This window comes from Nicrophorus vespilloides, unplaced genomic scaffold, assembly GCF_001412225.1.
Source record: "Nicrophorus vespilloides isolate i.1.1-1 unplaced genomic scaffold, Nicve_v1.0, whole genome shotgun sequence".
NCBI lineage: Eukaryota > Metazoa > Arthropoda > Insecta > Coleoptera > Silphidae > Nicrophorus > Nicrophorus vespilloides.
The window spans coordinates 17,704-44,390 of NW_017096930.1; the positions used below are offsets into that span (position 1 = coordinate 17,704).

A 26,687-nucleotide genomic window follows, 5' to 3' on the forward strand; every position below is an offset into this window, starting at 1 on the left:
AACTCTCATTCTCTCTATACTTATTGCACAATTTCTTTATGCACCAAAAGCATTACAGATCGATCCAACGTCCAATCCTGATTGCAGCAAGTACATAGAGACCAAAACTAAAAACAAACTGGCTTTTGTTAATTCGATTGGAATTAATTGAATCCCAAATGCAAACAAGATTGGCCAAATGCAACGAAAACGGACAGCGCGATTGTACAATCAATTTCTTTACACGGTAAATTCGGATGCAACGACGATTGTCAATTAATTTGCGCGGTCTTTGAACTTCCCGCCGAAGTGAATTAAACTAAGTAGACATGATTCGATTGATGCAGTATTTCATTTGCTCAGATCGAGTTTTAATTAATTTTTTTTTACCTTAATTTGAGGATAATTTGAAACGCCATCTATCATCATTAGTATTTATTAGTCTCTCCACCTTAATTATATGATGTATTTACTTGTCAACTACATTTATATACGTGTACCAACTTAAATTAGAATTTCGTAGTACAAATGTTCTTCAATAATTGACAAATATTTTGCAAATTTAATGTCATTAATTGACATTTAATATTGTAAATTCTATTTTAAAATCATTATACGTGTGTGCATATGCTAATGTTTTGTATTTTCTTATTTTTCAGGTACATTCCATTGACATTTGAGTGTTTTTCGTGATTACTTACAAGGTAGGTCTAGTAGGTCAATAGTAATACGAATTATGCAATGTTCATGTATTTTATGTAATATAAATCAATATTTAATCATTGTATTAGACAATTGTTGATTACTACAATTTTAGCCTTTTTTTGACGAGCGGCGGATATATCCGACATGTCGTTTACATTTTTTTTACAAACTTAATACAGTTTAAAATGCGACCTCAAAAATTCTCCGTTCACAAAGGGTTAGACCTTAAACAATGCCATCTATCGTTACGATAATAAGTATATAACAAAATTATATTTATATAGCAAGAAATAGAAGAATTGAATAAGCAAATAAGTTCTCAACGTAGAATCGCACATGATTAAGACTGTATAACTTTCTTGATGCGTTGTTTTCGTCTGACAATAAACACGTTTTGCATATAATTTTTGATATGGAATGGGAGTGTTTTAATGCTTTTCGCGTGATGAAAAGTTAGTGGAAGGTGTCGTGAATAATTCAGGACTTTAGAATGACGACCTGGCGTTTGCAGACAATGCAAAGTGAGCGCGAGATGTGGGAAAGGAAGGTGGAATGGTACCTTTCCTACCTTTGAAAAAAAATAAAAATAAAAAACAAAATAAGGGATGAGAAACTGTAGAAGAGAATGAAATAAGAGCGCAAGGAGTAGTTTTAAATAATGCAGGGGATGTTATTTCAAAATTTATACACCGAAGGTCGATAAGTTCAAGTGCGGAGTGTCACATCCACCTTTGCCACCGTTCGTCTGGGGTGTAAATATTTGATTTGGGGCTAAACATGGTAGTGACTCCAAATTTACACACGAAAAACTATCTCTAAGAATTTAAAGAAAAAAAATTAGTTTTTAAAAAAATCTCAACTAATATTTTCTTCTTAATTTTACAGATTAAGTAGAAAACTTTATATAGTTAATTTTTAAACAAAAGAAGTGATTTTTTTTTGTGAATTTATGAATATAACTTTTATTACGTAATATTAATTAATAAATGAAATATTTCGATTTTTCAAAAAAAATGTTGCTTCACATTTTATCTAATTACTCTATAATTAACTAAGATAATTAGATCATTAGAAATGCTTATTAATGATAAAAGTATGCCTTTTCCAATGATCGTATTACTAAATTTGTAGTATTTCAAAATTTCCCGTAATACGCTTTCAAACTTGAACTAAAAGTTTTACTAATTATTTCAATTAATAAATGAAATATTTCGATTTTTCGAAAAAAAAGTTGCTTCACATTTTATCTAATTATTCCATAAGTAACTAAGATAATTAAAAATGCTTATTAAAGATAAAAGTATACCTTTTGCAATAATCTTATTGCTAAATTTGTAGTATATAAAAATTTCCTGTAAAAGACTTTCAAACTTTAACTATTAATTTTTTGAAATTATTTTCAATTTAGTTTTTCATTAAATTCTTTAAATTTTCATCTTTAGAATTATACAAATTGTATGAAATCAAACAATAATAATTGTAAAAAAATATATATTTGTTTTAATTGGCATGAGAATATTGGAATCCCGAGGGTTTGTGAAAATTTGTGAAAATAGGTGAAACATGCAGAACTCAATTTGTTTTAAACTATCCTAACTCTATTTTTTTTTATTCCTGTTATTTTGATATTCAGACTAATTTCGGAGTTTTCGGTTATAAAACTGCCCCTAATCAACATTTAAATTTTGCTGTTGGACACGATACGTTTTACGGTTTTGCGTTTAATTAAGTTTCGCGGTTTGTTACGTTGCGGTAGGTTTAATTGCATCAAATGTATAAAGTTCACATGAAACAAAAGTACAAAAAAAAAACTGAAAATAAATGTAATTGCTGATCACATATTTATTAGTTTTTCAATACTTTTTGTTTCTTTTTTTTGTCTATATAAAGAAGAACCAGTATTTTAAATTTGTGAATTATGATGTGTGTGATTGAGTGAAATTTTGTAGATTTTAACAATTTATAGATGTCCCAAGACAAAAAAAATGTATTAAGATTTTCGTGTTGAAAAAATATTAAGTAATTAATTGATAGAGAATAAATATGCAGTTCTTATATTTTTTTTATAAAAAATAATGCAGAAAAACCTCGCATAGTGCGGATTCATTATAGTACGGTATGAATATTTCAAAATTAACTAAATTGGAATTGTGCAAAATCAAAATTAATTTTAAAAATTTTCTACAGAAAATTTGATAGTTTTTAGTTTATGACTTTTGAAACATAGTCTATTACATTATCTATTACATACTTATTTTTAATAAAATAAAAAATATTAGGTGCAAAATATATAATAGGGACAAAACTTGTCACAATAGATGACAACTTATTTAATTGATTTTTTCCTATTTTTTTTTTCATTATTCAATGCTTTTATAATACGAAGAGCTATAAAAAATTAATAAGAAAAAAAAAATAAAAATTTCATTTTTCTATATTTGATGTGTATAGTGATTAAAAGTATGTAAATGTTTGAAGTGAATGAATAAAAATATGATCTCTTGAACTGTTAAATTATCTGCAAGCACTTTAATCTATGTGTTTTGCGCTTTTAGCTTAGCGTTCATTTTCGTCGTTCGATTGTGTAACGGAATGCCGTTTACGTAATGCGAAACCGACCGGTTTCGGACAATAATAAATTACTTTGTGGATAATGTACTTAGTGATTATACTAAAAGCTACCGTCGATGCAAATTTGAATGATGTTAAAAGGTCTGACTAATTAGTTAATTAAGCTCAAAATCCAAATAAATTACACTAAATTTACATGGAAATTACAACGCAAATCGATATTTTTTAATAAAATTTTGTTTATAAATTCAGTTCAACTATTGAATTTGATTGTGTACTTCAAACAATTGTGTAATTAAAATGGACATAACTTATACCGGACAAAAATGGTGGTAAAATGAAATCGTAACGTTTCTTTTATGACAATTCGTTTGGAAAGTTTAAATTCATTAATTTAGAGAAAAAATGGTTTAAATTTAATAAAAATACGTTATAGAATTAGAACTTACAACTATAGAATTCGTTGATCTACTTTAAACGATTGCGTAATTAAAAATGAAATAACCTTTTCAGCAAATATAGCAGTAAAACAAAATCGTAAAAGAAATTCGCTACATAATTTGAACTTTCAACTATTGAATTTGGTGTCTACTTCAAACGATTGCGTAATCAATATTTTCATAACTATTTCAGGAAAACGATTGGCGATAAACAAAATATTAATGTTTCTTTTATAACATTCGTTTGTAAAGTTTCAATAAATTTATTTATAGAAAAAAATCTTTCAAACAGTTGAGGAAAAATTAAGAATCGCTATAGAAACATATGGTAATAGTTGTTTTATGACAATGCGTTTGGAAATTTTAAATTAGTTTTATTTACAGAAACAAAGTATGGACAAATTTGTAAAACAAAAATAAATAAATTTATAAAAATTGGACCAGACAATTTTTTTTAGAAGCTTGAAAATTACTTAAATTGTAATCAAAATCCATAAAACATAGTTTCGATTTAAATTTGATAGAACTGTTTTATTTTTGAGGATTAATTAGGAAAATTTGATATTACTTTTGAATCAGCATTGTTTACTAGACTTGTGTAATAATTAATTAGGATTTTAGCCTGAAATTGGATCTATTCCTCAATGTAAGCTCTTAAAAAACTGTAATTTGTTTCGCAACTTCACGAGAAAGAAAGTAAAATAAAAAGTTTAAAAACAAAGTGTAAAACCTCTTCTCTACCATTCGATCATAAAGTGTTTCGCAGGCCACCAACGTCATGTATTTATGGCCGAACTGCTGTTAATTTATTGTTGCAACCCTTCACACAGTTGGCACCATTTGTTTTATTTATACCGGGTGCAGCGTTCGCACACACCAACCAAAATACACACGTGAAGAGATAATGCATATTGTGTGTCAGAGGAAGAGAGGAATAGGAATGGTTTAGAGATAGATAGAGAGAGAGAGAGAACAAAACCAACCCTTAAATTGTTGAAACAAACGTAATGCTGGAGTAATTAACATTCATTGCGCAATCAGCGCAGGGGTGATGTGAATTGAAACTGGAAACGCATCGGCCCTTTCGGTGTCGCTGCAAATTCCGGTCCTAGTAAATGTTCATCACTGTCCTCTCTTTTTTTTTGTATAAACAGTTGCCGCCAAAAGCTGGTCAAGAGGGTGGCGCGACTCTTCGGAGATTTATACTGTCCTCCCGGTTTATTTATACCATCGAAGTTGCGCGGGGGACACAACAAACCAAACGTTACGTAAATCTTCAATCCTCACCGGAACGTCACAGTCGATTGGTTCACGTGAAATATACTTCTATTTTAGTGAATTAATCCTGTAAAGTTTCTAATGAAAATGCAGTTAAAAATGATAAAAATTTAATTTGTAACGTTCTTTTTATGGATTGTTTTTGTAAATTTTAAAGTTGTTTTCTTTCTGGAAGTTAAAACAAAGTTATATTAATTAAATTATTTGTAATTAAAAAAATGTATAATTTTCAATGAAATAAATTCTCCTAATATGGAGATAACTGTCAAATAAAAATAAACCTAACCTCTAAATAAAATGTAAAACAAAATTTCTTTTTTCTTATTTTTTTCTTCAATAGTTTAATTTAAAATAAAAATGTATTATGTATTTATATTGAACTTCTTTAATGAGTAATTAGTAATTAGACAGTGTGATTTTTTAATTAATTAATATAATTGACGTACTAATTATGTGAATAGTACAAAAAGTTTCATCTCGATTTTTAGAGTTGGTTATATTTCAAATGGGTTGCAAAATGACAGCTGTCCCCTTACGTCAACAATTGGGTCAATTACGTCAACACAGTACGATTATAGCTAAATAGGTAGAGAAATATTGATTTAGACAATTTTTACGTTATAATTTAGTAAAACCTCGGTTGTCGAATATAATCTTATCTGTTCGAAAACCGAGTACAGTAAACCTAAATTCTGTTCGAGAACCGAGGTTGTGAATTTTTGTCTATTTTCACTTATTATATTACGAATTGAATCATATTTTATCTTAATTAAGTTATGAGTAATTAAATTTGAAATTTTGTATACTTTTTAAGTTAACTTTAACATTCTACATATAAAAAGAGATAATCCATATTAATTAAAATCAATATAACCTCTAAAATTTTAAACAAAATCGTAACGCTTCTTCTGTCACTAAGTTTCCAAATGTTAATGAAAGAAATATTAATTAATATTTAGTAAATTTATAAAACTTTGATATGATATAGATTGGTTTGTCCTTGGGGTTATCTAAGAAGAGGTTTTTATCCTTGAAACGATAGAAAAAAGGAGATGTAGAAAGCCTTCTAGGTTATCGGAAAATTGATTAGTTTCGCGTTGTTGTTGCTTTAATATTTGCTTGGATGGATGCCTGCGTCTGTCCTTCAATTTTCTCGGAATCGAATTTTCCGACGCGAAATTTCCTCGCCATCCACGTCAATTAGGCGGCTTGTTTAGGTTATCCCTTCTTCTACTCCTTATTCTTTCCTCATCCTCCCTAAGCTAAATTGGATTATCGCCTCAATAATGATGGCTTTATGTCAGTTTCATCATTGCATCACTCACTTGTGCATGTGCGTACGACGTAATACGTTCAAGAGCTAAAGCAAATTGATTTACGAAACGAAAAACGAGGAGGGAAAAGATGATTTGATGGAAGGGAAGGAAGGGAGGAAGGAAGAAGATGGATGGGATAGGATATAGCCTTGTTCATATTTCCTTGTGTATTCAGGCCAATATTATAAAAAGCCTCATCCACTTGTAAACTTGCGGATCTCGAGTGGATTCTCATCCGATTTCCCTTATTATTTGTGCAATCGAATGAATTGAAACGAATTATTATTGGTTTCCCAATACAATTTCAAATAACTCCTACGCAAAATAAACATATTCATATTTATATTTATACAACAAGAATATAACATTTTTTTTCTTTAAGTAGTTGAAGTGCTTTGTTTCTAAAGGCAAGAAATAATGGTTATACTAAATTGATTTTATATTTGACAGCTTGTGAAAGTTAAGCAACGTGTATTAAATGATTGGTGACCAATTGGTAACAAATGGAAGTAAGTAATATTAAAATAATATTAATAAAATTACCAAATTACCAATTGATATTATGTAATGATTGTTGTATCAAAAGATGCGCAATACAAATCTTTATAAACTGTATAAAAAGTTTTCGAAAATATTGAAAAAAAAAATTTTTCAAAAAATTTCATTTTTTTAATAATTAGAAAAATCGCTTAATAATTAGTGTCTCTTACAGATTTTCTTATATAAAAGATGCGTAATTGAAGTTTTATTGATATTTATCAATAATAAGTATGTTTTAATTAAAAAAATGAAAAAATTAAAAATTTTGACACCTCACTCAATAAGTTGATAAGATGACATATGGCGCATCTATCGACAAATCCATATGATTTTTAGGAAGTACCAATATTCAGACGATACCTGTCAAGATTTCATGACAATCTGACGTTTAGTTCCATTGTTACAGTGACGCTACTTTTGTAATTTTCAAAACAATGGAGGTGTTACATATTTTTTTTATTTGCTCTTTGGAAAGGCTATAAATTTGTATTTAATTAGAAATTTCATTATTCTAAATTTACGTTTGGTTAAGAAACTGTTACCCAGTTTATTTTTTTGTAAAACTTGAAGACCTGAAACATCGAAAGATCTTTGTAAAGTAAGAATTTTGGGACAAAAATATATGACGATAAAATCGATAATTCGACTATGAAAATTTCGCAAATATCGTTGTAATCTATACATTATTAATTGAAATTCGAGCGCGGAATATGTTTGATCAATATCCCTGTAAACATTTATTTCAGTCTAAAATAAACAGTCGATTAATTAAACGTGAAACGGTTACGGCGATTCCAGGCGTATTATGTAAACCTTTGTGGCCTGTCATCGTTCACAGTCCAACTTTTATGAAAACATCACGAAAATTTCAGATGACAACAAACTTTCAGAACTTTTCGAATCGGTGTGGGAGAGTGCGCTTTCCGGACTCAAACTTAAACTTCGTTATACGCGAAAATTACAGTAATTTCATTCATTTTAAACATAATCCTCGAATTTAATTATTGGCACTAAAATTGTTAATTTTTCTTATCAATAGATATTAGATGTTATTTTCTAATTTCTCTGACGTATTAATTAGTGCAAATGTCACGAAATGACAGCTGTCACCTTACGTCAAAGCGTCAACTATTATGACTTTTGAAAATCGCTGCTTTAGACGATTTAGTGAAACCCCGATTCTTGAAGATTATTCGAAAACCGAATACAATTAGTCAATAGTATAAATAATCTGACGTATTGGTACTAAAAGTTTTGTTCGGAAACCGAGGTGTTTGATGTTTTTGGATATTTGTCCACTATATTATCCACGAATTGAATCACATAATTATATATTTTTATATAAAAAACACTTAGAATTCGTTTCGTTACAATTTTGCCATTTCTTTGCTCTTGATGTTTTCCTGTCTGAAACATCTGAAGTTTCATTAATTTCTTTATTTTTTTTTCGTTTGAAGATGGAAAGTTTCTGTCGATTCATTCATTTCAATTCACTTTACGCGGATATTCGAGCGCAATTTAATGTAGTATATTTTAAATGCAGCGAATGCAAAAAAAAATGGGTAAGAGGAAATGACGAGGATGCTGGAAAAAAAGGGAGAAGAAGGATCAGGAAGAAAAGCTGGGAAATGGATGAAATGTGGAGTGGCGGACGAGAGCGTTTCGCAGGGACGATGCTGCAATTAATTCTAGAAAAATAGTAAAATAAAAAAAAATGTATATAAGGACGAAGAAAAAGCTGGATGGAAAATTCTGTATGAGAGGGAGAGGAATGAGCAAATATTAAAAAAAATGTTTTAAAATGTTTATTACGAATGTGCTCCGGTATTAGTTTCGCTTTTATCCTATATTTTGTTTTTTAAATACATATATTTCGTGCATAATACATGGATTAATATGGAAGTAATGAGCGGAAAATGAAAATGGAGCAAAAATCGTAAAGTAAAGTGAGATGTGCTCGTTTGCACAGACGAGAGTTCATTAAATGTGAACGGATGATTCCATTTTTTTCAGTATATTTTTCCACCCAAAAAATAAACCTAATCTTATTTATTTAGTCATGAAAGCTTTATTATGAATATATACACTCATTATTTTGTAAAAGATGAAATTTCAGCTCATTCTGGAATACCTCAAGGATTAGTACTTGGTCTTATTTATATAAATTTTAAATTTAAATTCACAAATTTCTATTGGATAATAGGAAATAATTGAAAAAAAATATTGGTTTATTAAAACCATTTTTAAATATTTACTATAATTTTTCGAAATTTTTGTAAAAATTTTCAATTAAAAAGCTATGTTTTTTTTGTGCTATTTTATTTAATTATAAAATTGTAATCGTTCATTTGAATCAAATGCAAATGGATTTTGAACTAAAGCGAAATTTTCATTCATTTATTGAAATATGTATTTTTTTTAATCGAATTATTCGAAACACTGAACAATGTAAAAACTGATGAACAAAATTAATTGAAAATAAAATCAACAATCAGTTTGTTTCTACCTACAATTTGTTAATGCTTAAATTTCGTTATGAAATTTTATGTTTTTAATATTTAGTACGTTTTTTATAAATACATTAAACTTAAATTATTGTCTCGATTGGATGATTTTTTTGTTATTTTCTTTTGAAATTAACTTTACATTGATGAAATATACCTCAATATTATTCTATATAATTAAAAAAAGGAAAATTTATGAAAATCTTTAATTAAATAAGTTTCTTATAAACTTGTATTAAAAATCTAATGAAAATAGCTGCAGTATAGAAACTGAACTTTAACGTTAATTAGTTTTAATGACTTTTTAATAAATAATGTCGACATTCTAGTCTCGCTTTAATTAAGTCTCTCATTACCCTACGAAATTTAAAAATACATACAGTAACCATGTGATATTTTTTTTATATCCTCATTTCATTCTCTTCTGCACGGCTTGAAAAAAAAATTGCGTCAAAAATTTAGCAAACTAAAATTGAAATTTAATTATTAACAGTGAGGAACAGACTGCACTGCAGCACATACGTTTTTTTTATTCTTCCACTCTACATACTTAATCAAGAGCACGTTGTGTAATAATTTTTAATTAAAAGAGAAATACTATTTTTTTTCAGTAAATTTTTAATATTATAAAATTAAATTAATAAAAAAAATACAATAGTAATGAAATTCGTAATATTTTACGTTTTACATACTTAATCAACGTAGAGATATAATTTTTAATTAAAAAAGTGTTATTTATGTGTATTGGGGTTAAAAATCCGTTGTTTTTATGTAATTTTTTGTCATTTTTCATACATATTTGCTTATAAGTTTCAATAAACTATTAAATGCATTAAATTTCATTAACTAATACATTTATAAAGTAACAATTACTACAATTATCATAGATGCAAATTTTAAGTTGAAACTTTTCATTCTCCAAATTATTATTTGTTTATTTCTTTGATATTTTTCATAAATTTAGTTTTAAATATTCCATATTTTCTTATTGATACAATGGAAAATATATATTAAATAAATTTGGAAAAGTTAAGTTTTTTTTGGCATTTTTTTTAAGATTCTTGGAATCTAAGGATATACAATAAAATTTGTCTCTAATCCAAACATTCCTTCAAATGAAAAGATGAAAAAATACCAATTTTTTGTATGATTAGACTTAATGTTAATGGTAGAGAAAAGCTTCTATAATCACTCCATAGATGGCGTTTCGGAATAAGCGACATTAAGAGTATTTATTGATGGTTTTTATGGATAAAGTAAAAAGTTTGGAATTAGATTTGAATGTAAGCTAAAATATTGAACTTTTCTATTGGATAATTACTTCATTTTTGCAATTATTGGGTTTAATATTATAGAAATAAATTGTATTTGAAGGACAAAATTGAGAAGAAACTACCAACTTTTGTATGATGAAACTGAAAAAATTGTTAATACACTGAATATCAATGAAACGGCGTAAATTATGTAATTACACACATATGGCGTTAGTAAATACAGGATTAATGAACAATAAAAAGAGTTGATGCGAATTTCTGTTTGTTCAAGCAGACATATTTAATGTATACAGAATAAATGTTAATTTGTACAATGAATAATAATAAAGTTGTCGATATTATTAATAATTTTGTAAAAGTCAAGTTTTTATTTATTTTTTGAACATCCTTTGAATCTAAGGATATACAATAAAATTTGTGTCCAATCCAAACATTCTTTCAAATGAATAGAAGAAAAAATACCAATTTTTGTATGATTAAAATGAATGGTAGGAAAAAGCTTGTATAATTACTCCATAGATGGCGTTTCAGAATAACCGGTATTTAATTGGTTTATACATCAAATTTGTAGAGTAGAAAATGTTGTAAACTGGACAAAGTTTTCTGTTAGATAATTAATAGATTTTTTCAATTGTTGCGATTAGTATTATAAGAATAAATTGAATCTTTTCTGTCCATCAAATTAAGAAGAAACTACCAATAACTTTTGGTTGATGAACCTGAAAAAAATGTTAATACACTGAAAATCAATAAAACCGTGTAACTTCTGTAATTAGTTCACAAATGCCGTCAGTAAATACAGGATTAATTAACAATAAAAAAGAGTTGATTTCAGGATGCGAATTTCTGTTTGTTCAAGCATACGTATTTAATGTATACAAAATACATGTTAATTTGTGTACACGTACGAAACGCTCTTCCGCAGTGGCGTAATCGAATTCAGACCTGGTCTGGATCTGATTGGCAATTTTTGATTTCCCCAGACGCCTAATTACACCCTCTCGAAAACCACTCGAAATCTACCCTCCACTACTCTTCTCTTTGCTGCTTTCTCTCTCATCCTAGGAAAACAATGGGAACACCAACGGCCCTCGTAAGTTATTGATAAACTACGGTCGATGAATAATGAAACGCCGGCTTTCATTAAGGGAGTTTGTTTGGTCTACTCTTACCTATTCACTCACAGACTTGATTTACTCTGTATACAATCTCTACACACTAAACTTATTTTTAGTATTTTTTATTAATTAAACGAGAATCGATGGAATACATAGGAAAGAAATAATATAACAATGTATCTTCTATTGCCAATATAATAATTGCTACAAGTAATTCTTGTTTCAAGATTTCTTTTTTGTAAATTATGTGATTATACTAATGCTACTTAAATATGCAAATTAAAGGTGAAATTATGACCTTTTTAATAAGCCTATTGACTTATATGTGGTATCTGCTGTTCTCATGTAATAAGTTGTCAAAGTTAGGAATGAAATATGTTCATGTTTTATGTAATTATTTAATAGCTACACATACCAATTATATCATCAAATATACAAATTAAAGACAAAACTATAGCATTTTCGAAAAGGTAACTACGAGATTTATGGTATTTGCTGTTCTTCTATTATATAATATAATAAGCTGTCAAATTTAAAAATATAATGCCTTCACGTTCTATGTAATCATTCGATTGCCATGCAAACCAATTACATAATCGAATATGACAATTAAAGATAAATCTATGGACTTTTTGAAAAGGCTACTATGAAATTTGTGATATCTCCTGTTCTCTTATAATAAGCTGTCAAAGTTGAAAATCTAATGTCTTTAGATTTATATAATCATTCGATAGCCACGCAAACAAATTAAATAATCAAATATGACTATGAAAGACAACATTATAGCCATTTTGACTATCACATTTGTGACATCTATAAGCTGTGAAAGATAACTTATATTTATTATTATATTAAAGACATTTCTGACATAAATTTCGTCTTTCAAAATTGCGTAAGTTTCATGGAAGTTGCTATTAAAAAAAATGCGCCAATCATCTGCGCACTAATCAGAAGTTGTGCATCAAACCTGGTGCAACCTAATAAATAAATAACTCAATTTTGCTGCTGAACATCGCTTCGATGTCATTAATTATAATGAAATACGCATATTATTTACTATTGTTATTGCTAGCAAAATCATTGGAATACTGCAATGTTCGAAACTGGAATTATTGTACACGTTTAGAAAGTAAATAGTTTTGCCGCGTAAATAATTGCAAATCGACAATATCAATTGCATTCACTCAACGTGTTTCAATAATTAAATTACATTNNNAATACAAAAAGAAATACAGTGAAATCTCACTAAACTCAAATTCTGATTTAAAACCGAAATTCTCTTCAGAAATTGAAACCGAGATTAATTTAAATTAGATTAATTTATTCCACATAATACAACAGAATAATAAATTTTATTTATTATTATAATATATTTATTATGTATAAATATAATGTAAATTAATTACCACATTAATTTTACCAAATGTTTGTTAAATATAATAAATTATGGAAAAAAATACTTCGATTTTTCTATAATCAAATTTATGTTATAAAATTATACAATAAATAAATAATGAAAAAAATCCATATACTTTTTTTTCGGATAATTATTTAAAAATTACAATAAATAATGACGAGCAAGAAAAATATGAAACGTATTGTTTTTCTTCTCTGAATTTTTATATTTATCTCTTGATTGGAAACAAATTTTCTCTAGTTTACATGTATATAAGAATCACAATAAATAATTAGTTAGTAAATTAAAAATTTAATATTCCTTTTCTCTAAAAAACATTTTCTTCAACAAAACATTCTCTATTTGCACTAATGTTTGATGTTTCTTATATAACAATTACAATTAATTACTTATTAAGTTTGTAAAGGAAAAATGGTTGCACTTAGAAACAATATTTCCGCGTTGAAGTTTAATATTTTATATATTTTTCCTTTACGTTGAAACACACTTTGTTCAACACAATTTTCTATATTTTCACTCACCTTTGCTGTACATTATATAACAATTAGAAAAGTACAAAATTTACAGACACGAGTATTTTCCTTGAAGATCTTTAATATTTCTCTCATATCCTCCTGAAACGCATTTTCATTAACACAAGTTTCCTCTTATTTAGCAAATTAAACATTTAATTACTCATTTAGTAAACTGTAATTTATTGTAGCCAGAAAGAGTATTTCCATCAAGAAATTTCGTTCTTTATAGTTATCCATATATTTGCACAATTGATTATTTAATAATTGATACCTCATTCAATAAGTTCGTAGAATGACATATACATGGAGCCTCTATCGAAAAATCCATATGATATTTAGGAAGTACCAACCTTCAGACGACGTCTGTCAAAATTTCATAACAATATGATGTTTAGTTCACAAGTTACAGTGGTTTTAGTGACGCTACTTCTGTATTTTTTAAAACAATGGAAAAATCTGAATTTTGTATGCAATGGCTTGGTAAGTATTACGGGACTTTTCTCCGTCTACACAAATGGTAGAGACGTGGTTTACAGATTTTAAACACGGTCGTTCGGACACAAATGATGGTAAACGCAATTGTTGTAGAAAACATTATAAAAGTCCACAAAATGGTTTTGGCAGATCGTAAATTGATGTTGCATGAGATAGGTGATATCGTGAAGATATCAAAAGACAATATATTCAGCATTTTGCATGAATATTTGATCATGAAAAAGCTTTGTTCGAAATCTAATATTTTCTTTTCTCTAAACTTCATCATTTTCAACACACTTTTTTCTACCATAATAAATGTTTAAATATTTACATATAAACTCAAAATATTTTTGATGAAAAATTGAACCCACAAAACTCTTAAACTTTTAAAACTTTCTCCGCTGTTATTCTTTTACCCCAAAATCCTTTTTCTCCGACGTATTTTATTTTTCGCGAGAAAAGTCCAAAAATAAAAACAAGAAAAAAATACCCTACATCAGCAGCAAAGCCTCCCACATTAAAAGCTCCCTGGACGGACGAGGGAGGATTATTAAAGGCTGAAATCACCAGGATTATATTTTATATTTGCCTCAACGCGAAGGATTCTCCTCTACACACACACACTTTTTTTTGCTGCGGTTGTTTTTTTTATAGCATCCCCCTTTCAAAATTTAAAGTATATCTGCAGCCCTAATATATTTAAATAGGGGTAGTAGGTCGTAATTTCCGGTGCGGGGAGATTTTTCGCACTTTCGCCCCCCTCACATTTCCAACCCCAAAGGTATTTCCTGTCCACCTTCCAGTAAAAAAACGCAATCTTCGGTAACTTTTTATTTTTTTTATTTTTGAAAGAGATGAGAGCAAAGGGAGGAAAAGCAACTTGGGAAATCGCCGTGAGGTAAGAGAGAGAGAGAAAAAAAATTGCATCGGTGTATCCGTATTTTCCGGTTTTCCGTCTCGGCGCCGTTTTCAATTTTTATATTTAAATTGGATCAGAGCCCATATTTCTTCCAGCTCATTTTTAATCTGTCTCGCGGTTTATCCGGCCGCAGCTCCTGGATTTATTATACCAACCTACGATTCGGATAGACTGGATATTTATGTCTGGATAAGCCGCAGTTTTAAACGATTCATAGTTAGAAACTCATTTTTCATTACTACCTGCAAATTCTCTAAAACAAATATATATTTATTATATTTACTTTTCTGTGCAATCTAGAGCTAAGAAAGCATTAACTAAATGTCAGTTAAAATGACAGATTGCACTTTATATATAACTTAGAAAATAATGCATAATTGTAACCAATTTAACAAGTGTCTCTGTTATTCGAGTCATATGACACTTAATTGACAGATGCAACTTGACACTTTAACCGCAAGTACCAACTTTAAATAAATTATCTCTCTATATTTAGTTTCATCTCTTGCATCAATAAATGACATCAGTTATTTCAATTAGTTGTCATTTGTCATTTATTTAATCCAATGACAGTTAAAATGACAAATGACACTTGACATCTAACTTACAAAACAATGCATAATTGTAACAAGTGTCACTGTCATTGCAGTCATATGACACTTAATTGACAGATGCAATTTGGCACTTTTTAACCACAAGTAGCAACTTATATGCTGTTATCTCACTATATTTTCTCTAAACTCTTTACATTACTTGCCAAGTAAATTGTAAGTATATTTTCTACTCCTCATAACTCCAATATAATAGCCTATTTTAGATATTTATCAAATGTTTATGCATCACTAAATGACATCTGTTCTTTAAATTATTTGTCATGTATAGAATAGAATGACAGTTAAAATGATAAATGACATTTGACATATATTATAATTAGAAAATTGCGCATGATTAGAATCAATTTAAGAAATTGCTTTATTCACAATTATTATTATTAAAAACACTATAACAATATCTGTCATTTCATTTAAACTGTCATTAAATTGAATAACAAAGAAATCAAATATAATACAATTCAATATTTATTGGGTTTATTAAATTTGACCTCATAAATGTAGGGTAAATATTCTGGCATATTTTTTTAACTACATCTGTCATTTCAATTACCTGTCATTTGTCATTTACAAAATCTAATGACTGTTGAAAAGACATATGACACTTGACATATAACTGATGAAATAATTTATGATTTAACTATTATTATTAAATATATTATAAGCATATCTGTCATTTTAATCAAACTGTCAAAATATTGAATAGCAACAAACTAAAATATAAGATAATTTAAAAAAATCTAATTTTGTAATTACTTTGAATTACTTGCAGCGTTTGACTAAACTATCAAATTGAGCTTTTAACAAGTGGTGTGTATGCACCTTTAGATAATACAGTAAATTATATTTTTTCACTTTTTTTTATTAACTAATCTCGCTAAAAATACTTAAATATAAGTGAGTATATAAAAAATAGAATTGTGTTGCAAGTAATTATGCAATCTTATACAACTTGATCGTTTAAGCTATTAAAGTAAAAAGTAAGTGGAACATCTGCTGAGTGTACAGCAATATATAAATTGTTGCAGGGATTCGGTAAAAACTACATTATCATTACTCGAAGAAGAATAAGAAAGAAGAGATCGATATAATCGTAAATGATAGTCGTTATTCACGGTTATCGCTAATGAGTTCTTAAAAACCCAATCCTGAGCAATACTTTAAAATCGTGCAGTAAATTACTTGAAACAGTATTATTTTTTTCTTAATTTCCCTTTTTCCCATACAAAAAGGATTTTTTTCTGATACTAATGATATTAACAATTCTTCTTAAAAAAAAAATCATTTTTCTCAGGAAAAATTACAAAAAAATATAATAGAGATTTTTTAATTTTGTAAATTGGAATTAGTTTTAAAAATATTTTTTTATTATTTTCAAATTGTAAGAAGTTGTGAAATTTTGAATAATTATTGAATTATTTTTTAAATGTTTTTTCACGATATTTCCAATAATTTGAAAGTTCTTTTTTATTTTCATGTAATTTTTAAAGCTCTAATTTTTGCTTTTCTATAATCAATTGTCAAGTTTTTTCAATTGTTTTATATTGGAATGAGTTCACAATTTTTTCTAATAGTTTTTAAAGCATGTTTTTATGATTATAAACAAAATACAATTTATGTCTAAATTTTCAAAAAAAAAACTGTTAAACTTTGCTAATGCTATGAAATGTTAAATTATTTTCGAAATATTAAGATTTTACTTTTAGAAAATTGTCAATTTTGTTCTCCTATTCGTGCATATATTTAAAGTGAATTATGCAGAGTATAGAAATAATGCTTCTAATTAGTTCAAGAGAATCACTCGATGGGAATTGCATTAATATGAACATGAAATAATGGAGCATCCAACTGAAATTATTGCGGTCTTCTGAGCAAATTCAATGCACAATGTATTTCATCCAGCTCCTTATTACATAAACCTCCGTTCGGCCGTTATTTCCATTTTAGGCCATTACTGGCATGCAGCTTTCGTCGGCTGCACGAAATATACGATTCGCTGCACTCCGAAAACCACCCTCATCCTTCTCCACCAATTCTTTGGGATGGTGGGTTTTTGGAGCAACGTAACCCTTCAGGAAACAACCTGCATTATCGGTTTGGCAGTCGAATGCACGGGGATTGTTAAATAAATTTCCCGAATATTCGATAGACAGGATTGTTGGGATTTCGGAAAATGCACTCTCTACAACAACTGAGCCGCGAACACTTTTTCTTCCCATTTTCGCCTTCCTTTTCCTCGGTTTCCACCCATTCGATTCCCGATGTAAACCAGATCCATTAGTCCTAATGCACGCGAACTGTGTGCAAGGGATAAGCGAAAAATCCACTTTCCTTTTCGTTGGCCATTCTTTTCTATCTACAGAAAATATATAAATCACACTCGACTTTTTTTTTATTGGAATAACAACTCTCATTCTCCGCAGTTCGCTTCCTCGAAAATAAACTTTAACTTGTGTTAACACAGAAGATAAATATAACATGTAAATTATTGTATCAAAGCATATTATCAAGTTGATAAAAAGTTAAAAGAAAAGAGTTTGCATTTTCAATTTTAACCATTTATTATAGGAGAACAGTAAATACCACACATTTGGTAGAGGAATTTTCTAAAAGGCTATAGTTTTGTCTTTAATTTTCATATTAGATTATATAATTGTTATACGTGGCTAAAGAATAATTGCATAAAACGTGAAGACAATTCATTTTCAACTTTTACAGATTATTATAGGAGAACAGCAAATACTACAAATCTGATAGTAGACTTGTCGAAAAGGTTATAGTTTTGTCTTTAATTTTCATATTGGATTATGTAATTGTTATACATGGCTATGGAACAATTGCATAAAACGTGAAGACAATACAATGGATTTTCAACTTTGATAACTTATTATAGGAGAACAGTAAATACCTCAAATATAGTATTAGGCTCATTAAAGATGCCATAATTTTGTCTTAGATAATAATAAATGTTTGTCTAACTCAATTTTATTCCTGTTCTTCACATTACGTAATTGTGATTATTTTCTGAACTGTTTGAACATGTAAAAGCTTGTTTTTTTATGTTACCTAACATTTTTTTAATAGAAAATGGCTGTTCAAACCAATTTTATTCTTATTCAACAATTACATAATATTTTTCTAACTTATTTGAAGCTAATCTAATTTTGATAACTTATTACAGGATTATGGTACATAGCACAAACCAGTTATTAGGCTCATTGGAATGTCTATAATTTTGTCTTTATTTTGCATATTCGACGATCTAATTGGTACGCGTTGTTATTGAATAATTAAATAAAAGGTGAAGACGTGTACAAAATCTTAAAATTGTTACATTTCAGTCATTCATTATCATTTACGTAATAGTAATTATGTAAAAAGATACATAAAGAAACACTCATTTTTTTGTTTAAAAAATTGGTAATTTTTGAGAAAAGAAAATTATTGGACTAACATTTTTGAAAAATTATATCGAATAAAATGTGAACAAAATTGTAAAATTTTTATATCTCGTCATCATTACATAATAGTAATTATATCAAAGGATGTAGGAAAAATCACTCATTTTTATGTTAAAATGTAATGTTTAAAAACATTTGGTAATTTTTTGAGGAAAACAAATTATTTTACTAAAATTTTTGGAAAAATGTAACTCTTTTTTTTGAAAGAATGGAAAATGTATATTTAGTGCAAATTGTTTTCATGAAATTTATATTAGATCGAATTTAGCTGAATGATTTTTTTTTCTAGTTTAAAATCAATTTTATAACTATTTCTCAAATTATGTAATTACATGGTAATGGAAATATTGCAAATGTGGTTTACATAAAAATTGAATTTTATTAAATACGGATCTTTTTTTTAATCGAATGTGATTGAATTTGTATTGAATACTCAATTATTTCGATGTTATATATTTTTTTTCTGCAAAAGCAACTAAAATGTGATAGGCAACATCCATAAATCTTTGTGGCAAACGGCACGGATCACGGATCGCCTCTATATATAAATAGTAAATAGTAGTTTCGATATTTATTGCTCCATTTAAATGGAAATGCGGTCTTCCTCCCTCTTCGCAACACTATGAAATTGAAAATGTGAACTCGCAGCGAAGAGTTTATTGAAATAAAAAAATATATATGTGTGTATATAAAATAGGGCACATCTCCGCCTAGTCTATGCTATTTTATATTGGCCGGAGATTTAGACCCGTTTTTCCCATCTGCTTTCTTCTTCCTGTTTTGCAACTGATTTCGTGCATCCTTCTCCTCTACATCCCTTTCATCCTCCAACCATTTCAGAACCCTACACATCCTTGACAATTTACACGCAGCATATTGCGTTCAGCTACATATTATAATATCGTCAGCTGCCTTCGAAATTTGAATAAAGCTCTCTGCTTCGTTTCCTCAATAAATTTAATTGCCCCATTCGCGCTTTCCAAACAGCTTTGTTTCTCATTCATCAATTTGCTAAATCGAATTCGTTAATTCTAATTGTTTCAACATCACTGCCTTTTGGTATTACTTTAACTACACACTTATCACTCGTTTTACGGTACGGTACTCAATTTACACGGTTTCGTTTTACACGGTTATAATCATATTTTTATAATTTTTTTACTAATATTTTTATTATGAATCTTTTATGAATTCAAGAAAATCGTTTTTGAACTTGAGTCAGTATTATTTATCAACATTATGCCCATCCTTCATTAACGAATGTTATATAATAATTTGTTAATTTCTTAACAATTCTTAAGAATTTTACAATATCTAAAGTTTACTTTAAGATGAAAATAAGAACAAATATATTTAGCTGTACTCTCAACTTCATGCCTATTCTTGTTCTATGAAAGTTATATAACAATTTGTTAAATATATATATATAGATAATAGTATTTAATTTTGATTCAAAGCTTTTGTTGTACAATCTGATTTAGCTGTACTCTCAACTTAATGCTTATTCTTCATCTATGAAAGTTATATAACAATTAGTTTATTTCTTGATAATTCTTAAGAAATTTACAACATCTAAAGTTTACTTTAAGAAGAATTTTATTATATTGAGACATTACTTTAAACTTTCCTTACTCGCGTTAGACGTATAAACTAACCATACATTTTAGAACTGGAAAAGTGGACAACACCTATGTACTTTTTTCATACTGACTGACGAAAAAGCACGGAATAGAATTTCATGCATGGAAGCAAATATTCTTAGCAAAGCCTGTAAGACGCCACGCGAGTAGTAATTTTATAACAATTTACCATTTTTAAAATTGGATTGTGGATTATGATTGGAGACATCGAAAAAAACGTTTTTAAGAAAATGAACCGGATGTAGAGATTTAACGAAATTTAACGATAGAAGTGATGATAAAGATACATTTATAAAATAAACATGTTTAGTACTATTATTTTTTCCTCAATCTAATCAATTATTTATTTATATATTAATTACTAACGTTATATTTAAAGGAGTTTGACGCCGCGCGAGTAACGATGCAATCAACAACAAATAAATTAAGAAGTCGTAACATTTTACCTTTATCTACGGTATTTTCTCTTTTTTTTGTTTTTTTTTTTCTTCTTCGTTTACAAAACTTATATAATAATTTGTTAAACTCTTAATTGGACTGTTCGCTGTTTCCGTTAAACATTCCGTTAATTGTGTTTTTTTTTGTTAGTTTGGGATTTGAATGTTGAACCGGGTTTCTAGTTTTAATTAAATTAGCGGATTTCCGAAATTATGCGGCCATAATTCAACTCGGTTTCGCTCCATTATGAAAATGCAATTTCACAATTTTGAAAGTTGCGCACGAGTCTCTCTCTTTCGCTCTGTCTTTCATTGTGATTAAACCAATGCAGGGATTTAATTAACTTCCTAACCATATGCTTCTGATGCCAGAAATTTTGCAGATGATTTCTGTACCTCTTACAATTGAAGAAATATAATAGAATACTTAAATTAAAGCTTGAAAATGAGTGTTTTTACATTTTAGTGATTTTCTCGGAAACTATAATAGATTGAATGGATTGGGAATGTTGTGATTACTCACACATTGCTGTAGTTCCATCCATTTGGTAGTAATTGAAAAAAATGAAAAATTAACTCTCTAAAAAGCATTGCTTTACATTTCAGTGACTTTCTCGAAAACTATAATAGATTTAATTGATCTAAAAGATACATATGTTGTGAGTATTCACACATTGCTGTAGTTTCATCCATTTTGTAGTAATTGAAAAAAATGGAAAATCAACGATCGAAAAAGCATTGATTTATATTTCAGTGACTTTCTCGGAAAGTATAAGAGATTGAATGGTTTCAAAAGATATATATGAAAACTGGATGTTTTGGGTATGTTGTGAGTATTCACACATTGCTGTAGTTTCATCCATTTTGTAGTAATTGAAAAAAAAAAAGAAAAATTAACGCTCGAAAAAGCAATGCTTTACATTTTAGTAACTTTCTCGGAAAGTATAGAAGACTGAATGGATGCAAAAGATGCATATGAAAGTTGGATGTTTTGGGAATGTTGCGAGTATTCACACATTACTGTACTTTCATCCATTTGGTAGTAATTAAAAAAAATGGAAAATTAACACTCAAAAAAGCAGTGATTTACATTTCAGTGACTTTCTCGGAAACTATAATAGATTGAACGGATCCAAAATATGCATATGAAAGCTGTATGTTTTGGGAATGTTTTGAGTATTCAAACGTTGCTGTGGTTTCATCCATTTGACTGTTATTTGTAGTTCAAAGAAGAAATATATTAAAACGCTTATATTTACGAAATAAATACAGTAAATAAATCAATTAATCGATGAAAAAACATTGTCTGAATCCCGTATAATATAATTTTAGTACTCACATTTCCGGAGTATGGGTGAGTTAGAGAATAAAAAAAAGGAGGGAAATAGATCCACCCTCAAGGATGGTAGAGGAAAAGAAAGAATATATAAATAACGCGGCCAGCTGATAAGATTACCTCCATACATCACCTTTATTGTTGCATCATAACTTACATTATGCGCTCGTATATATTACACGTATGAGTGGGGAAACAGCGGTGGCTGTGGCGTAGAAGAGGGATGAACAGTGTTTGGTTGGTAGTGGTTTCGTGTAGGCCTTCACCAAAAATTGATGAACGCACATGTATGCATGCAAACAGAAATATATATGTATACATACACACAAACTGTATATGTGTCTGTGATATAACATGTATCTGGGGGGGTGAATCCAGGCTTAGCCTCCTATTCATATTTTAAATATTCGCTCCCCCTTACACGTGAAACACGTTCCCAATTTATAAGGAGATATTGCTTATTATTTTGTACTTATACTTTATTGTAACGAAGAAAAAACTACACTAAACATGTCAAAACTTGTACATTATAGCAGCAATTACTGTAATTCGTTAGTTCTTAGAGCGTGCAGGTAACATTTTCCTTAGTACATAATAAAGTTTATTGATTTTCGAAAGTATATAAATAATAAATTGGAAATTTATATACAACATATTTATTATGTTACATAGTACAATTTGCAGCCTTAGAAAATACTTAATATGATTGTGATAATTTTAGAATATTTTCATATTTAGACCAAATAATTTTTATTTAAACATCTTTATTGACTTTTATAAGAAAAGTTGGAAAAAAATTATAAAAGTTTTTAAATAAATTAAGGAAGATTTTAAATCTTCGGTTTTGTGTAAACAAAAAGTGAAAGATTTCTTTATTTGGAAATTTTAAAACTGATTGTTTTTTTTAACTTACTAGAAAAAAAAAATAGAAATTAATAGCAATTAAATTAATTAAAGAAGATTTTGAATCTGTGTATAAAATATTGACGATTTCTTCGTTTTTTTTATTGATTGGAAGTTTTTAAAGTAATTTTTTTTCTTTGTAATTAATGAAAATTGCTGTGTTACAAACAAGAAGAAAACTTGTATTTGAAACCTATGGAATTCGTATGCAGCGCGGAGAGCACAGACTATGATAATCTGGTTATGTATAATGTATTTTCTGTTCGGCGCTGCAACGATTTATGTCACTCCAGTTGATAATGCAGTTACGCAACTCAAGTCCCCGACGCTTAATATGTATATATGATTATTAGGCTTCCTCGCCGCTTTCCGAAACAGGATTAGAGTAAATCCTTCGTGCAGGATAAGTAAATATTATCAGCAATTTTCCGTTCTTCTCGCTACACTTATTGAATATGCACGATATTTTGCAATACATTTTTTCTTTTTGCCCGAAATAAATTCTTTTCAAACTCTTTTATTTTCAATTTTAAAGCTACAGACAACAACTGCATTATTTATACGAAGCCGAAGCCCGACAACCGAAATCCCGACGTTCGAAATCCCGACTATGTCAAAATCCCGAATATCATAATCCCGACAATTAAAATCCCGACTATATCGAAATCCCGATAGTGTCTTTTATTATTATAAATTTCTTCAATAACATTTTTATGGTAGCCCGGATTTCGATATAGCCAGGATTTTGATTGTCGGGATTTCGATATAGTCGGGATTATGGAAGTCGGAATTTTGACATAGTCGGGATTTCAAGCGTCGGGATTTTAATACAGCCGGGATTTCGAACGTCGGGATTTCGAAGGTCGAGATTTCAATAGACGATCTTTCGGTTGTCGGGCTTGCGATATATACCTCTCTGTAGCTCTTGTCTTCTCTCTTGTGCCTCGGACTCGCTATATTGTAAGATCTCTATTTTTCCTGTGTTTCTCTCTTAGTTATTTACTATCAGTGATGTCCTTAAATAATTGGCTTTTATTTATTGAAAGTATTTATGAAAACTTTTCTTTTTTTCACATAAAATTTAAATAACATTTTATGTTAAGTTAAGATGTTCAATAGAAGATGTAATTGTAATATATAAAAAAAATAATGGCAAAAATTTTGAAAATAATTGATAATTTTCCAAATTTATTACAAGAAAACCGGAAATGGTATATTGCAGTATTTACAATCATTGGAAAGCTTATTTTATCTTTAATTTGTATCTCTAATTATCGAATTAGATAGTTAGTGGTTATTGAGTAATTAAATAAAACATGAAGACGTAAAAAAAATCGAAATATTGCTATATCTTTCATATTAAATAATATTATATAATAGTAATTGTATCAAAATATGAGCAATAGAAAACTTCTTTTGATATAATCATAAAGTAGAAAAGAAGTATTAGAGTTTTTCAATAATTGTTTAAAATTAAACAAAAATCTTAAAAATAATTGATAGCTCAAATTTACATTTTTTTTACAAGAAGTCGGAAAATAGCACATATTTGTTTATATACTCATTGTAAGACTATTGTTTTATCTTTAATTTGATTTTAATTAACTAATTAGCGTTAGTGGTTATAGAGTAATAGAAGAAAATGTGAAGACGTGAATCGAAAAATCACTATATCTTTGCTATTCAAAAATATCATATAATAGTAATTGTATCAAAAGATGCGCAAGATAAGACTCCTTTTGATGTAATCACAAAATATAGAAAAAGTATTATAGTTTTCCAATAATTGTTTAAAATTTCAAAATAATTGATAGCTCAAATTTACTAATTTATTACAAGTAAACAGGAAATTGCAAATATATGCACAATAGAAGACTCCTTTTGATGTAATCATAAAATATAGAAAAAGTTTTATAGTTTTTTAATAATTATTTCAAATTAAAAAAAAACTTATTACTTTATTAATTGCATAATAGCTCAACTTTTCAATTTTATTACAATAAAACCGGATATGTCATGTATATATGTACATTTAAATTTGTTGGAATATTTTATCTTTAATTTGGATGTTTAATTATCGAATTAACATTATTGGTTATCCAGTAATTAAATAAAACATGACGACGTGAAAGAAAAAATGAAAATCGCTATATTTTACTTATTAAATAACATTGCATAATAGTTGTTATACCAAAAGTTGCGGAATAGAAGACACCTTCTGTTGTAATTAGTCAAATATATGAAATGTGTTATAGTTATCAAGTTAATATGTAAAATTTAAAAATCCCATTTTTTGAAAAATTGTAGTTAGTATACCAAACTCGTTTATATTTTATTTGATGCGACTAAGTATGAAGTAATTATAAACGACTTAATGAAAATGTACGTTTGTTGCATAATCAAAAGAAACACATGTATGACAATGGTTTTAGTTTGAATGCAACTGATTGTGGAATAATATATTCACTATTGTTTGATGATTAATTACATTTCAAATGAAAACAATGCGAGTGTACATAAACAAAGTCGTCATGTTGGTAATTCCAATTGGAAGCTTGATTAATGGTTTCGATGGCTGAAAATACGACACTATGAACATTAAATATTTGTATTTATGAAGTGGCCACTCTTTAAACTCGATCAATCTTTATTTACAAAATAAAACCAATTTGATCAGGAAATGGATAAAGAAAATAACCGTTTCCTGTTTATTTTTGTTGTTGTTGGTATGCTGTGTAAGTGCATGCACGAACGTGTTTGGATAATGCGTTTGGGGGGGTTGTTTGTTTGAAGGGGATGTTCATCATCGGTGGTTAATCTATGCAATTCTGTTGCAGGTTTGTTGGTGATCGCGCAGAGTGGCCAAGGGTGGTAATGGAGGCGTGAATTGAGGTCACACCAGAGACATGAGGTAATAGCAGCAGCAGCAGAGAGAGTGGTTGGTTGAACGAATCGAGTGGATGCGTGAGAATGACAATGCGTTTGAGCCGCGGTGGGTCCCGCAGGACTATGTTCTGCGTCGTATTCCTCGTTCTGCTCGTCCTGGTAATGATGCTGCGACTGGGCATACTCTGCTACACGGAGGAAGAGCTACCAGCTATGGTCACGGCCGACAAATACGTTATGGACGGAGACAAGAAGTACCCTTATAATAGGGAAATGCCCTTGATCTTTATTGGAGGAGTGCCCAGATCTGGAACGACGTTGATGAGAGCTATGCTAGATGCTCATCCCGATATAAGGTAA

The 26,687-nt window shown here is 28.6% G+C and overlaps 1 protein-coding gene across 1 annotated transcript; it reads left to right on the plus strand.

The window, feature by feature from the left end:
* The first annotated feature begins 629 nt into the window (after positions 1–629).
* Positions 630–26,687, plus strand: LOC108558528 (protein-tyrosine sulfotransferase-like). Its single transcript, XM_017915460.1, has 2 exons — positions 630–683; positions 26,279–26,687. The coding sequence occupies exon 2, from the start codon at positions 26,412–26,414 to the stop codon at positions 26,685–26,687; it is 276 nt and encodes a 91-aa protein (XP_017770949.1). The 5' UTR covers positions 630–683; positions 26,279–26,411.